Below are 23,276 nucleotides of genomic sequence, written 5' to 3'. Positions count from 1 at the left end.
CGCCCCGCCCCCGGCCCCGCCCCGCCTCCCGCGCCCGTGTCCCGGCGTGCCGCGCGCCCTTATCTGCATAGACACGCCCCGCCCGCTCCACGCCCCGCCCCCGGCTCGGCCCCGCCCCCCGCGCCCGTGTCCCGGCGGCTCCAGGGTGGCTGCTGGGCCCAGCCGGTGTCCCGGGGCGGTAACTCGGATCATAAACAGTTAGAACATGTCGCTGGTGCTTTAGCCCAAGGACTAAGCTGGACATCTGAAGCCGTCGCCTCGAAACAGAGAGTTCAGTGCGGTGCGACAGGGCACGTGGCAGAACCGAGGAGCAGTTGAGGACCTTCTGCCCCGACGCGGCCGTGGACGCCGGGGTTTGGCACGTGCTGCTCCAGCGCAGCTGGTGAACCAGCGTCTATCGAAACTGCCACCCGTCACCTGCAAGCTGGCATTCAAGAGGGCCGCCCGCGTGCTGGCGGGGCTCCGCGGCCCAGCTGGTTCGGCGCGCGAACCGGGGCTGAGGCCACCCGACCCACGGGGGTTCTGCTTCTCCGTGGCCCTGTTTCGTGTGACGTTGCGGTCTCGTCGCTCTGCAAACCCCCCTGTCCACACCCGCCACGGCTCACAGACGGGGACGGCCGGTGACCGGCACCCCACCGCGGGGGTCGTGGGGGGGGACGCGGGAGCGTGCGGAGGAGGCGGGATGGGACCCAGCCCGGCTGTCCCGGGAGGGACGAGGGACGGCGTACGCTGCCCTGCGCGCCTGCTCTGCTGCAGCCCCGAGCTCGGCACGCTCCCGCGGCTATAGCGGCGCACGACCGCTTCGCGGCCGCGACGTAACCCTGCTTACGGCGCAGGCGCCCGTCGCGTCGCAGCCTCTCCGTTGCCCTCCCCGGTCCCTCGCCACGGACCGAGGACGCCTCGGGGCCGGGGGTGCACTCGCCCCGCGAGCGAGCACTGGCCGACGCCATTGCAAGGCCACGATCAAACACCCCCGAAAGGGCCTGGGGATCGGGAGCGGTGCCGAGGCCTGGAGAAAGCCAGCGTCCCCCCCGCCCTCGCAGAGGGCGACGAGCAGGAGCCGGGCAGCCGCGGGGCACCGCCCCCCCCCCCCGGCCCCGCAGAGCTCCCGCAGCAGCTCGTCGCGGGCTCCGTCTCCCGGCACGTGGAGGAGAAGAGGGTGGTCGGGAGCAGCCAGCCCGGACTCACGGATCGCCGCTCCTCGAGCCCGTCGTCCCCGGGGGGGCGAAGCCCTGCTGCGGGGGGGCACGGCGAGCCGTGAGCGTCGGCTCCGACCCCGGCGCCCGCAGCCCCTCGCGGCACAGCGCGGGGCCCGGCGCGGTACGCGGTGTGGAGCCCCGGGTGCGTCCTGTGGGACCCCCAAGGGACACGGAGCCTCCCGGGGACCCGCTGGCGGGACACGTAGCGCGGGGCTGGGCCGAGGGTCCGGGCTCACCCGGGTCTCGCACCTCCCGCGCCAGCCCCGGGCCGGGAGAGCTCCCTGCGCCCGCGCCGCGACCGGGGCCGGGCGGGAGAGCAGCAGCCGCCGCCCCCAGCGCGGGGCCCGTCGCGGCCCGGGCGGCTGTTGGCACCTGCGGGGCCGGTGGGAGACCCGCTGCCGCCCCCCTCCGCGGGGGGGCCGGGCCGGGGCGGGGCGTGGAGAATGAGGGGCGTGTCTATGCAGATGAGGGCGCGCGGCACGCCGGGACACGGGCGCCGGGGGCCGGGCCGAGCCGGGGGCGGGGCGTGGAGCGGGCGGGGCGTGTCTATGCAGACGAGGGCGCGCGGCACGCCGGGACACGGGCGCGGGGGGCGGGGCGGAGCCGGGGGCGGGGCGTGGAGCGGGCGGGGCGTGTCTATGCAGATGAGGGCGCGCGGCACGCCGGGACACGGGCGCGGCGGCGGCGGGGCGGCGGGCGCGGGCGGCGGCGCGCGGCGGGGGCGCGGGCGGGGCCTGGGGCGGCGTCGGGGCGTCGGGGGCGGGCGCGGCGGGGGCTGTTCGGGGCGTGCGTGCGGTGTGCGTGCGGTGCGGGACGGTGTGGGTGTGTCGGGGCGGGGTGGGTCGGGGTCGGGGGCATACTTACCTGGCAGGGGAGACACCATGATCAGGCAGGTGGTTTTCCCAGGGCGAGGCTCGTCCCTTGCACTCCGGGCGTGCTGACCCCTGCGATTTCCCCAAATGCGGGAAACTCGACTGCATAATTTGTGGTAGTGGGGGACTGCGTTCGCGCTCTCCCCTGGCTTGGCTGGTTTAATAACAGAAACCCGTTTTCCTGGCTGCGCCGTGTGTGCATTTCTATGGTTTTGTCCCGCAGCGCGATAACCGAGGCCCCTGTCGCGCCCCGCTGCCCTTTGGCGTTGCCGTGTCTCAACCCGGGTCCGCGGCTCTCGCTGCACGAGCGGCGCCTCCGCCACCTCCCGCGGTCGCAGCCCGGCTCGGGCCGGAGCCTCGGCGTCGCGCACCGGCCGTGGCGGGGCCGGGCCCGGGCTGCCGGCGGCGGGACGGGGCGGCTGCTCCGCGCTCGGGGCAGCGCCGGGCCGGGGAGCCGCAGAGCGGCGGCGCCTCCTGTCTCCGTCCTCGGGGGGTCGCGCCGGGCAGGGCCCCCCCATCCCCGCGCCCCCCCGGCGGGCACCCGGTGCCGTCCCGCCTCCCGCCGCCGGGGGCCGTCCCGGCTCGGCCCCGCCCCGGATCCTCCTGCCGCCGCGCCGCGCCGCGCCGCACGCGCCTCCCCGGTCCCCGCCGCCGCCGCCGCCGGGCCCGAGCGCACGTGGAGCCGCCATGGGCTGCCTGGTGCTGCAGGACGGCTCGGTGCTGCGGGGCCGCCCCTTCGGGGCCGCCGCCGCCGCCGCCGGGGAAGTGGGTGAGTGCGGCCGGGCCGAGCCCCGCGGCCTGAGCCCGGTCCCGTCCCGTCCCGTCCCGTCCCGTCCCGTCCGGGCGGGCGGCGCGGCGGGTCCGGCCCCGGGGCGCCCGCGTATCGCGGGGTGCCGATACCGGGGGGGCTCCTGCCGGGGGGGGGGGGGGCCCTGCGGGTGCAGCCCCCGGGACCGCCGCTTTCGTGGGGCTCGGGCCCCCCCGGCGGTGCCGCCCCCCGGCGCCGCGTCCCGCTGAGCCCCCCCCCCCCCGCAGTCTTCCAGACGGGCATGGTGGGCTACCCCGAGGCGCTCACGGACCCCTCGTACAAGGCGCAGATCCTGGTGCTCACGTACCCGCTCGTGGGCAACTACGGGGTGCCGCGGGACGAGCCCGACCCCTACGGCCTCAGCAGGGTGAGCGGGGGGGGCTGGGGCCGCGGGTGGTGTGGGGCAGCGGGGCCATGCGGGTGTGGGGCAGGGGGCGGTGAGGGCCATGTGGGTGCGGGGCCGCGGGGTGGTGTGGGGCAGGGGGGCAGCGGGGCTGTGCAGGCAGGGGGCTGGGGGCGGCGGGGCCACGTGGGCGTAGGGCAGGGGGCAGTGGGATGGTGTGGGGCTGGGGGGCAGTGGGGCTGTGCAAGCAGGGGGCAGTGGGGCCATGCAGGCGTGGGGCAGGGGAGTGGTGGTGCGATGGTGTGGGGCAGGGGGGCGGTGGGGCCATGCAGGCGTGGGGCAGGGGAGTGGTGGTGCGATGGTGTGGGGCAGGGGGCAGCGGGGCCATGCAGGTGTGGGGCAGGGGGCAGCAGGACCATGTGGGCACAGGCCAGTGGGATGCTGTGGGGCAGGGGCAGCGGGGGCTGTGCAGGCATGGGGCAGGGGGGCAGTGGGGCTGTGCAGGTGTGGGGCAGGGGGCAGTAGGGCCATGTGGGTGTGGGGCAGCAGGGTGGCGTGGGGCAGGGGCAGCGGGACGGTGCAGGCATGGGGCAGGGGGGCGGTGGGGCCATGCAGGCGTGGGGCAGGGGAGTGGTGTGCCGGTGCGGGGCCGTGCAGGCGTGGGGCAGGGGGGCGGTGGGGCCATGCAGGCGTGGGGCAGGGGGGTGATGCGCCGGTGCGGGGCCGTGCAGGCATGGGGCAGGGGGACGGTGGGGCTGTGCAACCATGGGGCGGTGGGCTGGTGTGGGGCCGTGCAGGCATGGGGCAGGGGGCAGCGGGGCCATGCAGGCATTGGGCAGCAGGGCAGTGGGGCTGTGCAACTGTGGGGCGGTGGGCCGGTGCGGGGCCATGCAGGCGTGGGGCAGGGGCGGACGCGGGCGGCCTTGTGCCCTGCGGCCCGGGGACGGGCGCACGTGGAGCAGCCGGGAATGCATCGCCGCGGGCCGGGGCGGGCGGCAGGGCAGGACACGCCCGGGCGGTGCCGGTGCCCCACGGCGCTGCCCGCACCCGGGTCTGCGGCGGGGAAGGTGTTGCTGGACGGTGCCGCTGGGCGAGTGCCAGCCCGGGAGCTGTGTGGCCCCGGGTGCATGGTGCTGTGCAGGTGGGACCCCCTGTCTGTGCCCCGTCGGTGGGGCAGGGGGGTCCCGGCCCCTCCGGGTCGAGGCCGGAGCAGCTCCTGCCGCGGCCTCCCGGCTGCCTCGGCCCGTCCCGGCGTCGCCCCCGGCCCCGGGCAAAGTCCAGGCCCCGCCGGCGCCGCGCTGGCCTCCCCGCGGCCGGCCCCGTCCCGGGCGTGGGGCCGGGTGGGGGTCCCCGTGCGGCGGGGAGGCAGCCACACCAGCCGCCCGGGTGCAGCCCCCTGCCCGGCCGCGCTCACGTCCCCCCCCCGCCGCCCCGCAGTGGTTCGAGTCCAGCAAGATCCACGTGGCCGCGCTGGTGGTGGGCGAGTGCTCGGAGACCCCCAGCCACTGGAGCGCCTCCCGCTCCCTGCACCAGTGGCTCAAGGAGCAGAACATCCCCGGGCTGGAAGGTGGGCGCGGGGGGGCCGGGGGGCGGGGGCTAAAGGGCAGGGGCAGCCCCTGTGGGGGATAGCCATGGGGCTGGGGGTGGCCGTGGGGCGGGGGGCTGCAGGGCAGGGGCAGCCATTGGGGGGGTGGCCATGGGGCTGGGGGTGGCCATGGGGCGGGGGGCTAAAGGGCAGGGGCAGCCCCTGTGGGGGATAGCCATGGGGCTGGGGGTGGCCGTGGGGCGGGGGGCTGCAGGGCAGGGGCAGCCATTGGGGGGGTGGCCATGGGGCTGGGGGTGGCCGTGGGGCGGGGGGCTGCAGGGCAGGGGCAGCCATTGGGGAGGGTGGCCATGGGGCTGGGGGCGGCTGTGGGGCTGGGGGCTGCAGGGCAGGGGCAGCCATTGGGGGGGTGGCCATGGGGCCGGGGTGGCTGTGGGGCTGGGGCTGCTGGTCAGGGGCAGCCCCTGTGGGGGATAGCCATGGGGCCGGGGTGGCTGTGGGGCTGGGGGCTGCAGGGCAGGGGCAGCTATTGGGGGGGTGGCCATGGGGCTGGGGGCGGCTGTGGGGCTGGGGCTGCTGGTCAGGGGCAGCCCCTGTGGGGGATAGCCATGGGGCTGGGGGTGGCTGTGGGGCTGGGGGCTGCAGGGCAGGGGCAGCCATTGGGGAGGGTGGCCATGGGGCTGGGGGTGGCCGTGGGGCTGGGGGCTGCAGGGCAGAGGCAGCCATTGGGGGGGTGACCATGGGGCTGGGGGTCAAGGGTCGGGGGTGGCCGTGGGGCTGGGGGCTAAAGGGCAGGGGCAGCCCCTGTGGGGGATAGCCATGGGGCTGGGGGTGGCCGTGGGGCTGGGGGCTGCAGGGCAGGGGCAGCCATTGGGGGGGTGGCCATGGGGCTGGGGGCGACCGTGGGGCTGGGGGCTGCAGGGCAGAGGCAGCCATTGGGGAGGGTGGCCATGGGGCGGGGGTGGCCGTGGGGCTGGGGGCTGCAGGGCAGAGGCAGCCATTGGGGAGGGTGGCCATGGGGCGGGGGTGGCCGTGGGGCTGGGGGCTGCAGGGCAGGGGCAGCCATTGGGGAGGGTGGCCATGGGGCTGGGGGTGGCCGTGGGGCTGGGGGCTGCAGGGCAGAGGCAGCCATTGGGGAGGGTGGCCATGGGGCGGGGGTGGCCGTGGGCCTGGGGGCTGCAGGGCAGGGGCAGCCATTGGGGAGGGTGGCCATGGGGCTGGGGGTCAAGGGTCGGGGGTGGCCGTGGGGCTGGAAGGCGGGGCTGGGGCTGGCCATGGGGCTGGGGCTGGGGGCCGTGGGGGGGTGGCTGGGGCCCGGGGCAGGGGGCCGCGTGGCGTCGTGTGGGCTTTGCCCCCGCGGGGGCCGGGGGCCAGGCGGCCCCTCACGGCGGTGGCGGCAGGCGTGGACACCCGGGCCCTGACCAAGAGGATCCGCGAGAAGGGGACGCTGCTGGGGAAGCTGGTGCCGGACGGGACCCCCGAGCAGAGCCTCCCCTTCGAGGACCCCAACACGCGGCACCTGGTGCAGGAGGTGTCGCTGAAGGTGCGGGGGGGGGGGGGGGGACCCTGCAGTGGGGGGGGGCCAGGGGCTGCGCTGTGGGGCTGGGGGTCCCTGCAGCGGGGGGATTTGGGGGAGCTGTGCTGGGGGGCTGGGGGTCCCTGCAGTGGGGCAGCCGGGGAGGCTGTGGTCAGGGCTGGGGGTCCCTGCAGTGAGGGGATATTGGGGGCTGTGCGGGGGGGTTGGGGGTCCCCGCAGTGGGGCAGCTGGGGAGGCTGTGCTGGGGGCCCAGGGGTCCCCGCGGGAGGGGTCTGTGGGGGTCTGGGGTCCCCGCAGCAGTGGGGCCATGGGGGGTGGGGGGTCCCCGCGGGAGGGGTCTGTGGGGGTCTGGGGTCCCCGCAGCAGTGGGGCCATGGGGGGTGGGGGGTCCCTGTGGGAGGGGTCTGTGGGGGTCTGGGGTCCCCACAGCAGTGGGGCCATGGGGGGTGGGGGGTCCCTGTGGGAGGGGTCTGTGGGGGTCTGGGGTCCCCGCAGCAGTGGGGCCATGGGGGGTGGGGGGTCCCTGTGGGAGGGGTCCGTGGGGGTCTGGGGTCCCTGCAGCGGTGGGGCCATGGGGGGTGGGGGGTCCCTGCAGTGGTGGGTCCGTGGGGGTCTGGGGTCCCCGCAGCGGTGGGGCCATGGGGTGTTGGGGGTCCCCGCAGCGGTGGGGCTGGGGGCTGCGCTGTGGGGCCGGGTCCCCGCCGCCGCGGGCACCGCCTCAGCCCCGGCCCCCCAGGCCCCGCGCGTGTTCAACGCCGGCGGGTCGCTGCGCATCACGGCCGTCGACTGCGGCCTGAAGCACAACCAGGTGCGGTGCCTCTGCGAGCGGGGGGCCGCCGTCACCGTGGTGCCCTGGGACCACGCGCTGGACCCCGCAGGTGGGCGGCCCGCGGCGGGACGGCGGTGGGACCCGGGACCGGGTGCGGGGGGTCTCCGTGCCTGGTGCCGGGGGCAGCGGGGAGCCGTGTCCCGGGGTGATGCTGTGGGGGGCCGGGGCACCTTGAGGTGACCCCATGGGGGCCAGGGGGGCTGGAGTGACCCCGTGGGGGGCTGTGGGGTCAGACTGGGCCTGGGGGGGCCGTGGGGGGCCGTGGGGAGCCGTGGGGTTGGGGTACCTTGGGGTGACCTTGTGGGGGGCCAGGGGGTCAGGCTGACCCTGGGGGGGCCGTGGGGCACTGTGGGGTTGGGGTGCCTTGGAGTGATGCTGTGGGGGGCCAGGGGGTCAGGCTGACCCTGGGGGGGCCGTGGGGCACTGTGGGGTTGGGGTGCCTTGGAGTGATGCTGTGGGGGGCCAGGGGGTCAGGCTGACCCTGGGGGGCTGTGGGGCACTGTGGGGTTGGGGTGCCTTGGAGTGATGCTGTGGGGGGCCAGGGGGTCAGGCTGACCCTGGGGGGCTGTGGGGCACTGTGGGGTTGGGGTGCCTTGGAGTGATGCTGTGGGGGGCCGGGGGGGCAGGCTGACCCTGGGGGGCTGTGGGGCACTGTGGGGTTGGGGTGCCTTGGAGTGATGCTGTGGGGGGCCGGGGGGGCAGGCTGACCCTGGGGGGCTGTGGGGCACTGTGGGGTTGGGGTGCCTTGGAGTGATGCTGTGGGGGGCCAGGGGGGTCAGGCTGACCCTGGGGGGCTGTGGGGCACTGTGGGGTTGGGGTGCCTTGGAGTGATGCTGTGGGGAGCTGTGGGGGGCCGTGGGGTCGGGGTGCCTTGGAGTGACCCTGGGGGGCTGTAGGGTCGAGCTGGGGCTGTGGGGGTCCGTGGGGCCGGGGTGCCTCGGGGCGATGCCGTGGGGCCCGGCGTGACCCCAGCGCGTCTCGGCGCAGACTTCGACGGGCTCTTCGTCAGCAACGGCCCCGGGGACCCGCGGCTGTGCCAGGAGACGGTGCGCGGCCTGCGGCGCGTGTTGGCGGCCCCCCGGCCCAAGCCCGTCTTCGGCATCTGCCTGGGGCACCAGCTGCTGTCGCTGGCGCTGGGCGCCCGCACCTACAAGATGAAGTGAGCCGGGGGGGCCGGGGGGGGGGGTGGGCCCGGGGGGGGGGGCGGCCCCTGACGCCGTCCCGGCTCCGCGCGCAGGTACGGGAACCGGGGGCACAACCAGCCCTGCGTGCACGAGGACACGCGGCGCTGCTTCATCACCGCCCAGAACCACGGCTTCGCGGTGGAGGCCGGCAGCCTGCCGCCCGGCTGGGCCCCGCTCTTCACCAACGCCAACGACCGCTCCAACGAGGGCCTGGTGCACGAGCACAAGCCCTTCTTCAGGTGGGGGGGCCGTGTCGTGGGGGGCCGTGTCGTGGGGGGCCGGGGAGCCGCAGGCCGGGGGGCCGCGGGGCCGGGCCTGACGCCGCCTTTGCAGCGTGCAGTTCCACCCCGAGCACCGGGCCGGCCCCACGGACCTCGAGGGGCTCTTCGACGTCTTCGTGGAGACGGTGCGGGACCTGCAGAGGGGCGAGGGCAGCCCCAAAACAGGTGGGTCGGCGGCGGGGAGCCCTGGGCAGGGCCTCGCCCACGGTGGGGGCCCACGGCAGCGCTGCGGCCGCGGGGGACGCCCCGGCGTGGGGCTGCGCGTGGGGGCCTCAGGGGCCGCACGTGGGCCGTGGGGCCGGGGCTGTGTTTGGGGCCATGGGGCCAGGGCTGTGGGGCTGGAGGTGTGCGTAGGGGGCTGTGGGGCCAGGGCTGGGCTTGGGGCCGTGGGGCCAGGACTGTGCGTGGGGGGTCGTGCTCGGGACCATGGGGCCAGGGCTGTGCATGGGGGGCTGTGCTCGGGACCATGGGGCCAGGGCTGTGGGGCTGGAGGTGTGCACAGGGGACAGTGATCAGGGCTGTGGGGCTAGAGCTGTGCATGGGGGGCAGCGATCGGGGCTATGGGGCCAGAGCTGCATGTGGGGGACTGTGTTTGGGGCCATGGGGCCGGAGTTGTGCAGAGGGGGCCGTGGGGCCAGGGCTGCGCGTGGGGGGCTGTGGTCAGGGCCATGGGGCCAGAGTTGTGCTGAGGGGGCTGTGGGGCCAGGGCTGCGCGTGGGGGGCTGTGGGTCAGGGCCGTGGGGCTGGAGGTGTGCAGAGGGGGCCGTGGGGCCAGGGCTGCCCGTGGGGGGCTGTGGGTCAGGGCCATGGGACTGGAGGTGTGCAGAGGGGGCCGTGGGGCCAGGGCTGCCCGTGGGGGGCTGTGGGTCAGGGCCATGGGGCTGGAGGTGTGCAGAGGGGGCCGTGGGGCCAGGGCTGCGCGTGGGGGGCTGTGGGTCAGGGCCATGGGGCTGGAGGTGTGCAGAGGGGGCCGTGGGGCCAGGGCTGCGCGTGGGGGGCTGTGGGTCAGGGCCATGGGGCTGGAGGTGTGCAGAGGGGGCCGTGGGGCCAGGGCTGCACGTGGGGGGCTGTGGGTCAGGGCCATGGGGCTGGAGGTGTGCAGAGGGGGCCGTGGGGCCAGGGCTGCGCGTGGGGGGCTGTGGTCAGGGCCGTGGGGCTGGAGGTGTGCAGAGGGGGCCGTGGGGCCAGGGCTGCACGTGGGGGGCTGTGGTCAGGGCCGTGGGGCCGTGCCGGGGGCTGTGGGTCTGCGCTGGGGCTGGGGGCGGCTGTGCTTGGGGGGGGGCTGCTCTCGGGGCCGTGGGATGGGGCCCGTGCGGGGGTCTGGGGCCGGGTGTGAGGCCGGGGGGCCGCCGTGGGGCTGTGGCCACGTCGGGGGCCGGGGGGCCGCTCTGGAGCCGGAGCCGTGCTGGCGGCCCCGTCCCCACCGCGCCCCGTGTGCAGTGCGGGAGCGGCTGCGGGAGCGGCTGGGCTACGGCGCGGCGGCGGCGGCGGGGCAGGAGGCGGCCCGGCCCCGCAAGGTGCTGATCCTGGGCTCCGGCGGCCTCTCCATCGGGCAGGCGGGCGAGTTCGACTACTCGGGGTCGCAGGTGAGCGCGGCCGGGGGCCGGGGGCCGGGGCGGCGCGGGCCGGGCGTGGGGCGACCGCGGCGACCGCTCCGCTCTGCGCAGGCCATCAAGGCGCTGAAGGAGGAGAACATCCAGACGGTGCTGATCAACCCCAACATCGCCACGGTGCAGACCTCCAAGGGGCTGGCGGACAAGGTCTACTTCCTGCCCATCACCCCCGAGTACGTCGCCCAGGTGAGGCTGCCGCGGGGCCCGGGGTGAGCGGAGGGGCCGGCAGGGACCTCTGGGGACCGCCCGCTCCGGCACCCTCTTCTCGCGGGGACGCGGGGTGGTGGGGGACGACGGAGGGGCGGCGGGAGCCGGCAGCGGCAGGGCACGTTCTGCGGGGCCGCGACAGCCCCGCGCCCCACGGCCCCGCGCTCCCCCCCCGCCCAGGTGATCCGAAACGAGCGCCCCGACGGGGTGCTGCTCACCTTCGGCGGGCAGACGGCCCTCAACTGCGGCGTGGAGCTCACCAAGGCCGGGGTGCTGGAGCGGTACCGCGTGCGGGTGCTGGGCACCCCCGTCGCCTCCATCGAGATGACGGAGGATCGCAAGGTCTTCGTGGAGAAGATGGAGGAGATCGGGGAGCACGTGGCTCCCAGCGAGGCCGCGGCCTCCCTGGAGCAGGTCCGGGGAGGGGATAGGGCAGGTCTGGGGGGCGGGATGGAGGGGGCAGCTCCCGGGGCAGGATGGAGGGGGCGGGATGGAGGGGGCAGCTCCCGGGGCAGGATGGAGGGGGCGGGATGGAGGGGGCAGCTCCCGGGGCAGGATGGAGGGGCTGGGATGAGGGCAGCTCCTAAGGCAGGATGGAGGGAGCGGGATGGAGGGGGCAGCTCCCAGGGCAGGATGGAGGGGGCGGGATGGAGGGGGCAGCTCCCGGGGCAGGATGGAGGGAGTGGGATGAGGGCAGCTCCCGGGGCAGGATGGAGGGGGCGGGATGGAGGGGGCAGCTCCCGGGGCAGGATGGAGGGGGCGGGATGGAGGGGGCAGCTCCCGGGGCAGGATGGAGGGGGTGGGATGAGGGCAGCTCCCGGGGCAGGATGGAGGGGGCGGGATGGAGGGGGCAGCTCCCGGGGCAGGATGGAGGGAGTGGGATGAGGGCAGCTCCCGGGGCAGGATGGAGGGAGCGGGATGGAGGGGGCAGCTCCCAGGGCAGGATGGAGGGGGCGGGATGGAGGGGGCAGCTCCCGGGGCAGGATGGAGGGAGTGGGATGAGGGCAGCTCCCAGGGCAGGATGGAGGGGGCGGGATGGAGGGGGCAGCTCCCGGGGCAGGATGGAGGGGGCGGGATGGAGGGGGCAGCTCCCGGGGCAGGATGGAGGGGGTGGGATGAGGGCAGCTCCCGGGGCAGGATGGAGGGGGCGGGATGGAGGGGGCAGCTCCCGGGGCAGGATGGAGGGAGTGGGATGAGGGCAGCTCCCGGGGCAGGATGGAGGGAGCGGGATGGAGGGGGCAGCTCCCGGGGCAGGATGGAGGGGGCGGGATGGAGGGGGCAGCTCCCGGGGCAGGATGGAGGGAGCGGGATGGAGGGGGCAGCTCCCGGGGCAGGATGGAGGGAGTGGGATGAGGGCAGCTCCCAAGGCAGGATGGAGGGAGCGGGATGGAGGGGGCAGCTCCCAGGGCAGGATGGAGGGGGTGGGATGAGGGCAGCTCCCAAGGCAGGATGGAGGGAGCGGGATGGAGGGGGCAGTTTCTGGGGTGGGATGGGGGCAGTTCCTGGAGCAGGATGGAGGAGGGCAGTTCCCAGGGTGGGATGGAGGCAGCTCCCAGGGCAGGATGGGAGCAGTTTCTGGAGCAGGATGGAGGGAATGGGATGGGATGGGATGGGAGCAGGATGGAGGGGATGGGATGGGATGGGATGGGATGGGATGGGATGGGATGGGGGCAGCTCCTGGGGCAGGATGGAGGGGGGCAGTTTCTGGAGCAGGATGGAGGGAATGGGATGGGATGGGATGGGAGCAGGATGGAGGGGATGGGATGGGATGGGATGGGATGGGGGCAGCTCCCAGGGCAGGATGGAGGGGGGCAGCTCCCGGAGCAGGATGGGGACAGCTCCTGGGGCAGGATGGAGGGGCACAGTTCCCAGGGTGGGATGGGGGCAGTTCCCAGGGCAGGATGGAGGGGGGCAGTTTCTGGAGCAGGATGGAGGGGATGGGATGGGATAGGATGGGATGGGAGGGGAGGGGATGGGATGGGATGGGATGGGATGGGGGCAGCTCCCAGGGCAGGATGGAGGGGGGCAGCTCCCGGGGCAGGATGGGGGCAGTCCCTGGGGCAGGATGGAGGGGCAGGCGGGCGCAGGACGCTGCCGTCCCCCTGCCCCATTGGTCCCCGCCCCCAGGCGCAGGCTGCGGCCGAGCGGCTGGGGTACCCGGTGCTGGTGCGCTCTGCCTACGCCCTGGGGGGCCTGGGCTCCGGCTTCGCCAGCTCGCGGGAGGAGCTGGCGGCCCTGGTGAGCCAGGCCTTCACCCACACCTCCCAAGTGCTGGTGGACAAGTCCCTGAAGGGCTGGAAGGAGATCGAGTACGAGGTGGTGCGGGACGCCTACAACAACTGCGTCACGGTACGCGGCGGGGACTCGGCCCAGGACGTGGGGGAGCCGTGGGGTGAGAGCGCGTGCGGGGCGGTCGGGAGCCCCGGCCGCCCGCGGTGACCCTCGTCCCGCCCAGGTGTGCAACATGGAGAACCTGGACCCGCTGGGGATCCACACGGGCGAGTCCATCGTGGTGGCGCCCAGCCAGACCCTCAACGACACCGAGTACTTCCTGCTGCGCCGCACGGCCGTGAAGGTGGTGCAGCACCTGGGCATCGTGGGCGAGTGCAACATCCAGTTCGCCCTGAACCCCGAGTCGGAGCAGGTGAGCGCGGCCCCGGTCCGCGGGTCGCCCCGGCCCCACCGCGTCCCCCCCGCCGCGTCGCGGGGCCGCTGCTCCGGCGCGGCTGCCAGCGCTCCGCTCCGCTCCGCAGTACTACATCATCGAGGTGAACGCCCGGCTCTCCCGCAGCTCGGCCCTGGCCAGCAAGGCCACCGGCTACCCCCTGGCCTACGTGGCCGCCAAGCTGGCCCTGGGCATCCCCCTGCCCGTCCTCAGGTAACGGCGGCGCTTCGCGAGGTGCCTCTGCCCCGGCCCGTCCGCCCGCGCGCCCATCCCGCCGACCCGACCCGTCCCGTCCCGTCCCGTCCGCAGGAACTCCGTCACCAATTCCACCACGGCCAACTTCGAGCCCAGCCTGGACTACTGCGTGGTGAAGATCCCGCGCTGGGACCTCAGCAAGTTCCTGCGCGTCAGCACCAAGATCGGCAGCTCCATGAAGAGCGTGGGTGAGCGGCGGGCGGCATCGCGGCGGGCGGCGGGCGGGGGGCGGCCCTGGCCCCCCTCACCGCCCCGTGCCGCAGGGGAGGTCATGGCCATCGGGAGGAACTTCGAGGAGGCTTTCCAGAAGGCGCTGCGGATGGTGGACGAGAACTGCGTGGGCTTCGACCACACCGTGAAGCCGGCCTCGGACGTGGTGAGCGCTGGAGCTCGGCGGGACGACGCTGGGGCGGGAGCTGCAGGGCCGGTCCTTTCGGGCGCTCCGGCCCCGCTCATCCCTCCGCCCCGGCAGGAGCTGGAGACGCCCACGGACAAGCGGATCTTCGTGCTGGCGGCCGCGCTGCGGGCCGGCTACTCCATCGAGCGCCTCTACGAGCTGACCAAGATCGACCGCTGGTTCCTGCACAAGATGAAGAACATCACGGACCACGCGGTGCTGCTGGAGTCGTACCGCGAGGAGCAGAGCACCATGCCGCCCGCCGTGCTCAAGCGGGCCAAGCAGCTCGGCTTCTCCGACAAGCAGGTGGCCCTGGCGGTGCTCAGGTACCGGGGGGCCGGCGGCGGAGGGGCGGCCGCAGCCCGGCACCGCTCCCGGCGCGGGGCCAAGCGCTCGCTCTGCCCCTCGCAGCACCGAGCTGGCCGTGAGGAAGATGCGGCGCGACCTGGAGATCCTGCCCGTGGTGAAGCAGATCGACACGGTGGCCGCGGAGTGGCCGGCCCAAACCAACTACCTGTACCTGACCTACAACGGCACCGAGCACGACCTGGCCTTCCGCGAGCCCCACGTCATGGTCATCGGCTCCGGCGTCTACCGCATAGGCAGCAGCGTGGAGTTCGACTGGTGCGCCGTGGGCTGCATCCAGGAGCTCCGCAAGGTCGGCCGGGCTCCGGGCGGGCGTCCGCGGGGGCAGCCGTGGGGCTGGGGCCCCAGCGCCCGGACCGTGGGCGGGAGGACGGGGCGGGGGCGGAGGGGGGCCCCGGGGGCCCCTGGGCCTCATCCCGTCGTCTCCCTGCTGCCCCCGCAGATGGGCTTCAAGACGATCATGGTGAACTACAACCCGGAGACGGTGAGCACCGACTACGACATGTGCGACCGCCTCTACTTCGACGAGATCTCCTTTGAGGTGAGCGGGGCCGGGGGCCCTGCCCGCCGTGGGGCTGGGGCCGGGGGTGCCGGGGTCCCTGCCTGCCGTGGGGCTGGGGTTGAGGATGCCCAGGGCCCTGCCCGCCGTGGGGCCGGCGTTGGGGGAGCCCCAGGCGCTGCTCGCCGTGGGGCCGGGGTTGAGGATGCCCAGGGCGCTGCCCGCCGTGGGGCCGGCGTTGGGGGAGCCCCGGGCGCTGCCCGCCGTGGGGCCGGGGTTGAGGATGCCCAGGGCCCTGCCCGCCGTGGGGCCGGGGTTGGGGGAGCCCCGGGCGCTGCCCGCCGTGGGGCTGGCCGGGTGAGGGCTGCCGGAGGCGGGTTCCAGCCGTCCCCGTGCCCCCGTGGCGCCCGCAGGTGGTGATGGACATCTACGAGCTGGAGAGCCCCGAGGGCGTGATCCTGTCCATGGGCGGGCAGCTGCCCAACAACATCGCCATGGCCCTGCACCGGCAGCAGTGCCGCATCCTGGGCACCTCCCCGGAGGCCATCGACTCCGCCGAGAACCGCTTCAAGTTCTCCCGCCTGCTCGACACCATCGGCATCAGCCAGCCCCTCTGGAAGGAGCTCTCCGACATGGAGGTGGGGGCCGTGGGGCTGGGGGGGCCTGGGGGGCCGCGGGCCTGGGCGCGTCCCCTGAAGGCGCCCGCTCTCCCGCAGTCGGCCAAGCAGTTCTGCTGCAAGGTGGGGTACCCCTGCGTCGTGCGCCCCTCCTACGTGCTGAGCGGCGCCGCCATGAACGTGGCCTACTCGGACAGCGACCTGGAGAAGTTCCTGAGCAACGCGGTGGCCGTGTCCAAGGAGCAGCCCGTGGTCATCTCCAAGTTCATCCAGGAGGCCAAGGTCTGCGAGGGCTCCCGGGGCCGGGTTTGGCTGCTCCAGCCGCCCCTGGGGGGGCCGGGTCCCCCCCCAGGCCCTCGCGGGCTGCAGGCTGAGACTGCGCTCCCGCCCGCAGGAGATCGACGTGGACGCGGTGGCCTGCGACGGCGTGGTGGTGGCCATCGCCATCTCGGAGCACGTGGAGAACGCCGGGGTGCACTCGGGCGACGCCACGCTGGTGACGCCCCCCCAGGACATCACCCCCAAGACGCTGGAGCGCATTAAGGCCATCGTCCACGCCGTCGGGCAGGAGCTGCAGGTCACCGGGCCCTTCAACCTGCAGCTCATCGCCAAGGTACCCGCTGGGGAGGGCTGTGCCCAGCCGGCACCGTGCTGTGCTGGGGCTTTGCTGGTGCCGGGTGGCTGGGAGGGTCCCTGCGGCCCCGGACGCGCCCCACACCGACCCTCCCCTGCAGGATGACCAGCTGAAGGTGATCGAGTGCAACGTGCGCGTGTCCCGCTCCTTCCCCTTCGTCTCCAAGACCCTGGGGGTGGACCTGGTGGCCCTGGCCAGCCAGGTGATCATGGGCGAGGACGTGGAGCCCGTGGGGCTCATGACGGGCACGGGCATCGTCGGCGTCAAGGTGAGCGGGACGCGGGGGGCGGCAGCACGGGCTCCGGGGGGGCCCTGCGCGGTCTCTGAGCCCCGCTTCCCCAGGTGCCCCAGTTCTCCTTCTCGCGCCTGGCGGGCGCCGACGTGGTGCTGGGCGTGGAGATGACCAGCACGGGCGAGGTGGCCTGCTTCGGCGAGAACCGCTGCGAGGCCTACCTGAAGGCCATGCTCAGCACCGGCTTCAAGATCCCCAAGAAGAACATCCTGCTGACCATCGGCAGCTACAAGGTGCGGGGCGGGGGGACCCCGTGGGGCAGGGGGACCCCGTGGGGCGGGGGGACCCCGCGGCCCATCCTCACGCTCTGACGGCCCCCGGGGTCGTTGCAGAACAAGAGCGAGCTGCTGCCCACGGTGCGGACGCTGGAGAGCCTCGGCTACAAGCTGTACGCCAGCCTGGGCACCGCCGACTTCTACACCGAGCACGGCATCAAGGTGGGGGCTGGGGGGCCTGGCGGGCGGGGGGCCGGCGCGGGGGCCGGCGCGGGCCGTGACGGTGCCTCGCTGCGGCAGGTGATGGCTGTGGACTGGCACTTCGAGGAGGCGGACGGCAGCGAGGCGGGCGCCCGGGAGACGCAGCGCAGCATCCTGGACTACCTGGCCGAGAACCACTTCGAGATGGTCATCAACCTGTCGATGCGCAACTCGGGGGGCCGCCGGCTCTCCTCCTTCGTCACCAAGGGCTACCGCACCCGGCGCCTGGCCGTCGACTACTCCGTGCCGCTCATCATCGACATCAAGTGCACCAAGCTCTTCGTGGAGGTGGGGCCGGGCAGGGGTGCGGGTTGTGGGCAGGGCAGAGGGGCTGGCAGGGGGGTGCTGGGGGCCGGGGGGTGCCGCTGGGGTTTCCGTGGGGTTGGGGTGTACGTGGGGGGGTCTGGCACGTCCCTGGCTGCGGGGTGGAGGGCCATGTTGGGGATGAGGAGGGCATTCGGGCAGATGTCCTCGCCCTAGAGCTGCCCTGGCCCCCCCGCCCCCCGGCTCACGGGCCCTGTCCCCCCAGGCGCTGGGGCAGATCGGGGCGGCACCGCCGCTGAAGATGCACGTGGACTGCATGACGTCCCAGAAGCTCATCCGCCTGCCGGGTAGGTGGGACCCCGTGCCCGGCACGGTGCGGGGAGGGGAGGCGGACCCCGAGGGCCGCCCGCGCTGACGCCGCCGCCGCCGCCGGTCCCCAGGGCTGATCGACGTCCACGTGCACCTCCGCGAGCCGGGCGGCACCCACAAGGAGGACTTCGCCTCGGGCACGGCGGCCGCCCTGGCCGGGGGCGTCACCATGGTGTGCGCCATGCCCAACACCAGCCCCGCCATCACCGACGCCGCCTCCTTCGCCCTGGCGCAGAAGGTAACGGGCCGCCGGCGTCCCCTCGGTGTCCCCTCGGCATCCCCGGCCGGGGCGCGCGGACCCCCATCTCCCACCGCCGACCCCTCTCGCCCCCGCAGCTGGCCGAGGCCGGGGCCCGCTGCGACTTCGCCCTCTTCCTGGGCGCCTCGGCGGACAACGCCGGCTCCCTGGGCCCCGTGGCCGGGGCGGCCGCCGGGCTCAAGCTGTACCTGAACGACACCTTCTCCGACCTGCGCATGGACGACGTGTCGCTGTGGATGCAGGTGAGCCGCGGCGGCGGGGCGCGCGGGGGCCGGGGCGCGCGGGGGCCGGTGTCACCCAGCGTCACCGGCGTCACCGGCGGCCCCGTCCCCCCAGCACTTCGAGCAGTGGCCGCGGCACCTGCCCATCGTGGCCCACGCGGAGCGGCAGACGGTGGCCGCCGTCCTCATGGTGGCCCAGCTGCACCAGCGCCCCGTGCACATCTGCCACGTGGCCCGCAGGGAGGAGGTGAGCGCCTGGGGCCGGGGCCGGGGCGCGCGGCGCTGCCCGCGGGGTCCCTCGGGGGCCGGCCCTCACCGCGGCCCCCCAGATCCTGCTCATCAAGGCGGCGAAGCAGAAGGGGGTCCCGGTGACGTGCGAGGTGGCCCCGCATCACCTCTTCCTGTGCCGCGACGACCTGGGGCGCCTCGGGGAGGGCCGCGGGGCCGTGCGCCCGGCGCTGGGCACCCGCCAGGACCTGGAGGCCCTCTGGGAGAACATGGACACCATCGACTGCTTCGCCACGGACCACGGTGAGCCCGGGCGGGCCGGCTCCTCGGGACGGGCGCCCGGCCCCACGGCGCCCGCCCCACGGTGACCGTCGCCGTCCCGCAGCCCCGCACACGCTGGAGGAGAAGCAGGGCCAGGAGCCGCCGCCCGGGTACCCCGGCCTGGAGACGATGCTGCCCCTGCTGCTGACGGCCGTCTCCGAGGGGCGCCTGGCCGTGGAGGACATCGTCCAGCGCCTCTACGAGAACCCCCGCAAGATCTTCGGGCTGCCGCCGCAGGAGGACACCTACGTGGAGGTAGGGGCCCGCCCGCCCCCCCGGCCCCCCCCCCGGCCCGCCGGCCCTGACCCGCTCCCGCCCGCAGGTGGACCTGGAGCACGAGTGGATCGTCCCCAGGCACACGGCCTTCTCCAAGGCCCGGTGGACGCCCTTCGAGGGCATGAGGGTGAAGGGGACGGTGCGGAGGGTCGTGCTGCGCGGCGAGGTCGCCTACATCGACGGCCAGGTGAGGCCCCGGCCCCGGCGCCTCGGTCGCCGTCCCCCTGCGCGTGGGGCGGCGGGGGACCCGGGGCCCCGTCCCCGCGCCGAGCCGTCGCCCGCTGCCCCCCCCCCAGGTGCTGGTGCCCCCCGGCTACGGGCAGGACGTGAGGAAATGGCCGGCGGGAGCCGTGCCGGCGCCGCCCGCGGCCCCCGCCAAGGAGAGCGTGAAGGTAGGGGGCATGGGGGGCGGCGGGGGGCGGCGGGGGGCGCGGGGCCGCCCGCGCCGGTCCCAGCTCGGCCTCTCCTCGCAGACCCCCGAGCGGCCCCGGCACGCCGCGGCCGGCGAGACGCTGCGCAGCCGAGCCTCCAGCCCGCGCCGGGCCGGCCCCGGGGCCGAGGGCCGCTTCCACCTGCCGCCCCGCATCCACCGGGCCTCCGACCCCGGGCTGCCAGGTGAGGGGCGCGCGGCGGCGGCGGCGGCGGGGGGGCGGCGGGGCGGGCGGCGGGGCGCGGGCGAGCGTGCCCCCCGGGCGCCGCGGCCGGGGCGGCCCCGCTGACGCCGTGCCCTTGTGTCCCGTTCAGCGTTCCGGAGGCTGGGAGCCGCGCACCGCCCGGGCGCCCGAGGCACCGGTAATGTCGGGGGGGGACTCACTCAGAGAAGGAGACGCGGCCGCACCGCTGGCGCTAACCGCAGCCGATGAGTGCATCCCCTCCCCCAGGTGCCGCGCGGCTGCCGCGGGCGCCGGGGCTTCCCCCCGCGCCGGCGGGTCCCGGCGGGACGCGGTGCGGCCGCCGCCCTCCCGCCCCAGCCCGCGCGGCACCTCGGGGACCCCGGCCTGCCCGGCGACCCGGGCTGCGTCGGGCCGGGCTCGCGGCTCCGGGCGGCGTCCGAGCTGGGCCCCGGGCGTGCGGGCAGAGGGGCACCGCGCCGCGGTTAGGCCCGTCCCTGCGCCGGGAGGCCGTCACCCTAGAGCCGGGCCTCGCGGGGCCTTTGCCCGGGGGGGCCGGGCCGGGCTGGACAGAGCAGGGCTTGGGGCGGCTGCAGCCCCCCGGCCCCTAACGCTGCCGTTCCCTCTCCCGCCCAGCCGAAGACGCCCGGGAGAAGGCCGGCAGGAAGGCGGCGGAGGCCGGTGAGCGCCTCGCGGGAGCGGGGATGTCCAGGAAGGGCGGGGGCCGCGCATGCCCCAGCCCCGCGACCCCCCAGCCCCGGCACAGGGCGCCCAGCCGGGCCCCGGCGAGGACGGGACCCCCGGACTCACGTCTGCTCTCGCTGCTGCAGATCCGGCTGCGATCCAGGACGGCGGCTTCTACGGGCCGGGACCCTTCCCGCGCCAGGCCTCCCCCCAGAGCACGCCCCACTTCCAGACCTCCCCGCTGCTGCACCCCCTCGTCGGGCAGCACGTGCTCTCCGTCCGGCAGTTCTCCAAGGAGCAGGTGCCCGGGGCGCTGGCGGGGTGCTGGGAGGCAGGGCTGCGCCCGCAGCGGGGTGTGGGGCCGCGTGCGCCCCGGACGAGCGTGCACGGGGGCCGTGGTGCCATGTGTGCCCGGGAGGAGCGTGCACGGGGGCTGTAGTGCCATGTGTGCCCCGGACGAGCGTGCACGGGGGCCGCAGAGCTGCGTGCACCCCGGACAAGCATGCACAGGGGCTGCGGAGCTGCATGCGCCCTGGACGAGTGTGCACAGGGGCTGCGGAGCTGTGTGCGCCCCAGACAAGTGTGCACGGGGGCCACGGTGCCACGTGCACCCCAGACAAGTGTGCACAGAGGCCGCAGAGCTGCACGAGCCCCGGACAAGCATGCACGGGGACCGCGGTGCCACATGCACCCCAGACGAGCCTGTGCTGGTGCACGCTGGCCGAGGCGCGGTGCTGCACGCAGCCCGGCACTGCCGGCCGAGCCCCGCGCCGCGTGCAGCCCCGGCACCGCGTGCAGCCCCGGCTGAGCCCCCTCTCCTCGCAGATGTCGCATCTGTTCAACGTGGCGCACACCCTGCGCATGCTGGTGCAGAAGGAGCGGAGCCTGGACATCCTCAAGGTGGGCGGGGGCGGGCCGGGGGGCAGCGGGGAGGGGCCGGGCGCCCCACGTCGCCCGGAGCTGACGCGCGGCCCCCCAGGGCAAGGTGATGGCGTCCATGTTCTACGAGGCGAGCACGCGGACCAGCAGCTCCTTCGCCGCCGCCATGTGCCGCCTGGGCGGCTCCGTGCTGCCCTTCTCCGAGGCCACCTCCTCGGTGCAGAAGGGCGAGTCGCTGGCCGACTCGGTGCAGACCATGTGCTGCTACGCCGACGTGCTGGTGCTGCGGCATCCCCAGCCGGGCGCCGTGGAGGTGAGCGGGGCCGGGGGCCGGGGGCCGGGGGACAGGCCCCGCGCCGGCCGGGGGGGTGGCTGCGTCCTGCCCCGGGGGCGCTGGGGCCCTGCCCCGATGGCGGTGGTCGGGGGCTGCTCCGCGGGGCAGGAGGTTCTGCCCGGTCCTGCCCCAGCGGGGCTGGGGGTCTGGTCGTGTCCTACCCTGACGTCGGGGACACGGGGCTGGGGGTGTCCACGTCCTCCCCCAGCGCTGGGGGGACAAGGACCACGTCCTGCCCCAGGGGGGCTGGTGGTGGCCACGTTCTCAAGCACTTAGGGGGGACCAGGGCCACGTCCCGACCCGGTGGGGCTGGGGGGCCGTGCCCTCCCCCGGCACTGTGGGGCCGTGGCCGGGGCCGTACCCGCGCTGAGCCCGGCCCGTGCTCTCAGCTGGCGGCCAAGCACTGCCGCAAGCCGGTGATCAACGCCGGGGACGGGGTGGGGGAGCACCCCACGCAGGCGCTGCTCGACATCTTCACCATCCGCGAGGAGCTGGGCACCGTCAACGGCATGACGGTAAGGCCGGGGGCGGCGGGCGGGGGCCGGGCGCCGCCTGCCCCCCCCGCGGCCGCCCTCACGCGCTCCCGCAGATCACCATGGTGGGGGACCTGAAGCACGGGCGCACGGTGCACTCGCTGGCCTGCCTCCTCACCCAGTACCGCGTCAACCTGCGCTACGTCACCCCCCGCGGCCTCCGCATGCCCCCCGACATCCTCCACTTCGTGGCCTCCAAGGGCATCCAGCAGGTGAGGGGTCGGGGCAGGGGGCCGGGGCTGTGCCCCCCCCCGGCCCCTGCTCACGCGCTGCTCCCAGGAGGAGTTTGAGAGCATCGAGGAGGCCCTGCCCGACACCGACGTGCTCTACATGACCCGCATCCAGAAGGAGCGCTTCGAGTCGGCGGCGGAGTACGAGGCGGTGAGCGCGGGGCGGCGCGGCCGCGGCGGGGGGCCGGGGGTGGCAGGGGGGCCGGTCCCCGGGGGGGGGGTGCTGGGGGCTCCCCGGCTCAGGGCCGTGCCCCCGCAGTGCTTCGGGCAGTTCATCCTGACGCCGCACATCATGACGCGGGCCAAGGAGAAGATGGTGGTGATGCACCCCATGCCGCGGGTCAACGAGATCAGGTGGGGGCTGCAGGGCTGGGGGGGCCCAGGCAGCGGCTGGGGGGGGGCTCTGGCCGGGGTCTCTCATCTATGTGGGGGGGCCAGAGGGGTCGGCTGGATTGAGACAGGGATGGGGGTCCTGTGCCAGGCTGGGGGGTCCTGGGGGGGATTTGTGCTGGGCTGGGGGTTCCTAGGGGGGCCTGTGTCGGGCTGGGGGGGTCCTGGGGGGAGGTGGTGCCAGGCTGGGGGGTCCCGGGGGCAATTTGTGTTGGGCTGGGGGGTTCTGGGGGTATTTGTGTTGGGCTGGGGGGTCCCAGGGGAGCTGGTGCCAGGCTGGAGGGTCCCAGGGTGGGGCCTTTGCTGGGCTGGGGGGTCCCAGGGGGAGCCGGTGCCGGGCTGGGGGCTCTGGGGGGAATTTGTGCCAGGCTGAGGGGTCCCGGGGGGGCCTGTGCCAGGCTGAGGGGTCCCGGGGGGGCCTGTGCCGGGATGGGGGGGTTCTGGGGGGGCCTGTGCCAGGCTGGGGGTGTCCTGAGGGGGGCCTGTGCCAGGCTGGAGGGCCCTAGGGGGGATCTGCCCTGGGCTGGGGCTCCCGGGGCGGGGGGATTGGTGCCGGGCTTGGGGGGTCCTAGGGGGGCCTGTGCTGGGCTGGGGGGCCCAGGTGGGATCTGCCCTGGGCTGGGGGTCCCGGGGGGGGGGGATTGGTGCCGGGCTTGGGGGGTCCTAGGGGGGCCTGTGCTGGGCTGGGGGGCCCAGGTGGGATCTGCCCTGGTCCCAGGGGCCGATGTCGGGCTGGGGGCTCTGAGATCCGGGGTCCCGGAGGGGGCTGGGGGACCCCGGGGGGGTCGGTGCTGTTCTCACGGGGCCCTGGGGCACTTGGGGGTCGGGGCCACTGCGGGTCCGATCCCGGGCCCCGGCGCTCGGGGCTGGATGGGGGGCGGGGTCAGCGCTGGCCCCGCCCCCTGACGCTGTTTCCGCAGCGTGGAGGTGGACTCGGACCCGCGCGCCGCGTACTTCCGGCAGGCGGAGAACGGCATGTACATGCGCATGGCCCTGCTGGCCACCGTCCTCGGCCGCTACTAGCCCCGCCCAATAAACCGCCCGCCCGCCCTCGCCCCGC

General features: G+C 75.6%; 2 protein-coding genes and 1 non-coding gene across 6 annotated transcripts in view; 2 read left to right on the top strand and 1 right to left on the bottom strand.

Moving 5' to 3' along the window:
• The window catches only part of HADHB (hydroxyacyl-CoA dehydrogenase trifunctional multienzyme complex subunit beta), a 644,785-nt gene that overhangs the window by 612,488 nt on the left and 9,021 nt on the right, over positions 1–23,276 (bottom strand). The window lies entirely within an intron of this gene.
• LOC135328039 (U1 spliceosomal RNA) lies at positions 2,056–2,219 on the top strand. Its single transcript, XR_010388765.1, has one exon. It is a non-coding gene; the product is annotated as a U1 spliceosomal RNA (small nuclear RNA).
• On the top strand, positions 2,640–23,269 carry CAD (carbamoyl-phosphate synthetase 2, aspartate transcarbamylase, and dihydroorotase). Of its 4 annotated transcripts, XM_064508167.1 has the most exons (45): positions 2,640–2,840; positions 3,107–3,246; positions 4,660–4,789; positions 6,166–6,308; positions 7,039–7,180; positions 8,119–8,290; positions 8,369–8,554; positions 8,649–8,761; positions 10,037–10,182; positions 10,264–10,395; positions 10,597–10,830; positions 12,544–12,765; positions 12,872–13,060; positions 13,170–13,294; positions 13,391–13,524; positions 13,600–13,712; positions 13,809–14,059; positions 14,145–14,391; positions 14,542–14,640; positions 15,012–15,236; positions 15,315–15,497; positions 15,610–15,828; positions 15,950–16,117; positions 16,192–16,374; positions 16,474–16,578; positions 16,657–16,905; positions 17,147–17,228; positions 17,322–17,488; positions 17,587–17,751; positions 17,846–17,977; positions 18,060–18,261; positions 18,344–18,534; positions 18,602–18,742; positions 18,852–18,947; positions 19,029–19,170; positions 19,300–19,347; positions 19,803–19,847; positions 19,997–20,151; positions 20,676–20,750; positions 20,830–21,042; positions 21,453–21,578; positions 21,653–21,808; positions 21,876–21,977; positions 22,086–22,180; positions 23,137–23,269. In XM_064508167.1, exons 1-45 carry the CDS (start codon positions 2,759–2,761, stop codon positions 23,237–23,239), a joined length of 6,768 nt encoding a protein of 2,255 aa, XP_064364237.1. In that variant the 5' UTR covers positions 2,640–2,758; the 3' UTR covers positions 23,240–23,269. The 4 variants fall into 4 exon arrangements, with proteins under 4 accessions (XP_064364237.1, XP_064364236.1, XP_064364238.1 ...); XM_064508166.1 differs by having other exon boundaries at positions 13,600–14,059; XM_064508168.1 differs by lacking the exon at positions 19,300–19,347 and having other exon boundaries at positions 2,657–2,840.

Source organism: Dromaius novaehollandiae, chromosome 3 (genome assembly GCF_036370855.1).
Source record: "Dromaius novaehollandiae isolate bDroNov1 chromosome 3, bDroNov1.hap1, whole genome shotgun sequence".
Taxonomy (NCBI): Eukaryota; Metazoa; Chordata; class Aves; order Casuariiformes; family Dromaiidae; genus Dromaius; species Dromaius novaehollandiae.
Note: the sequence above shows the minus strand (reverse complement) of the source record. Positions and strands in the feature narration are given on the sequence as shown.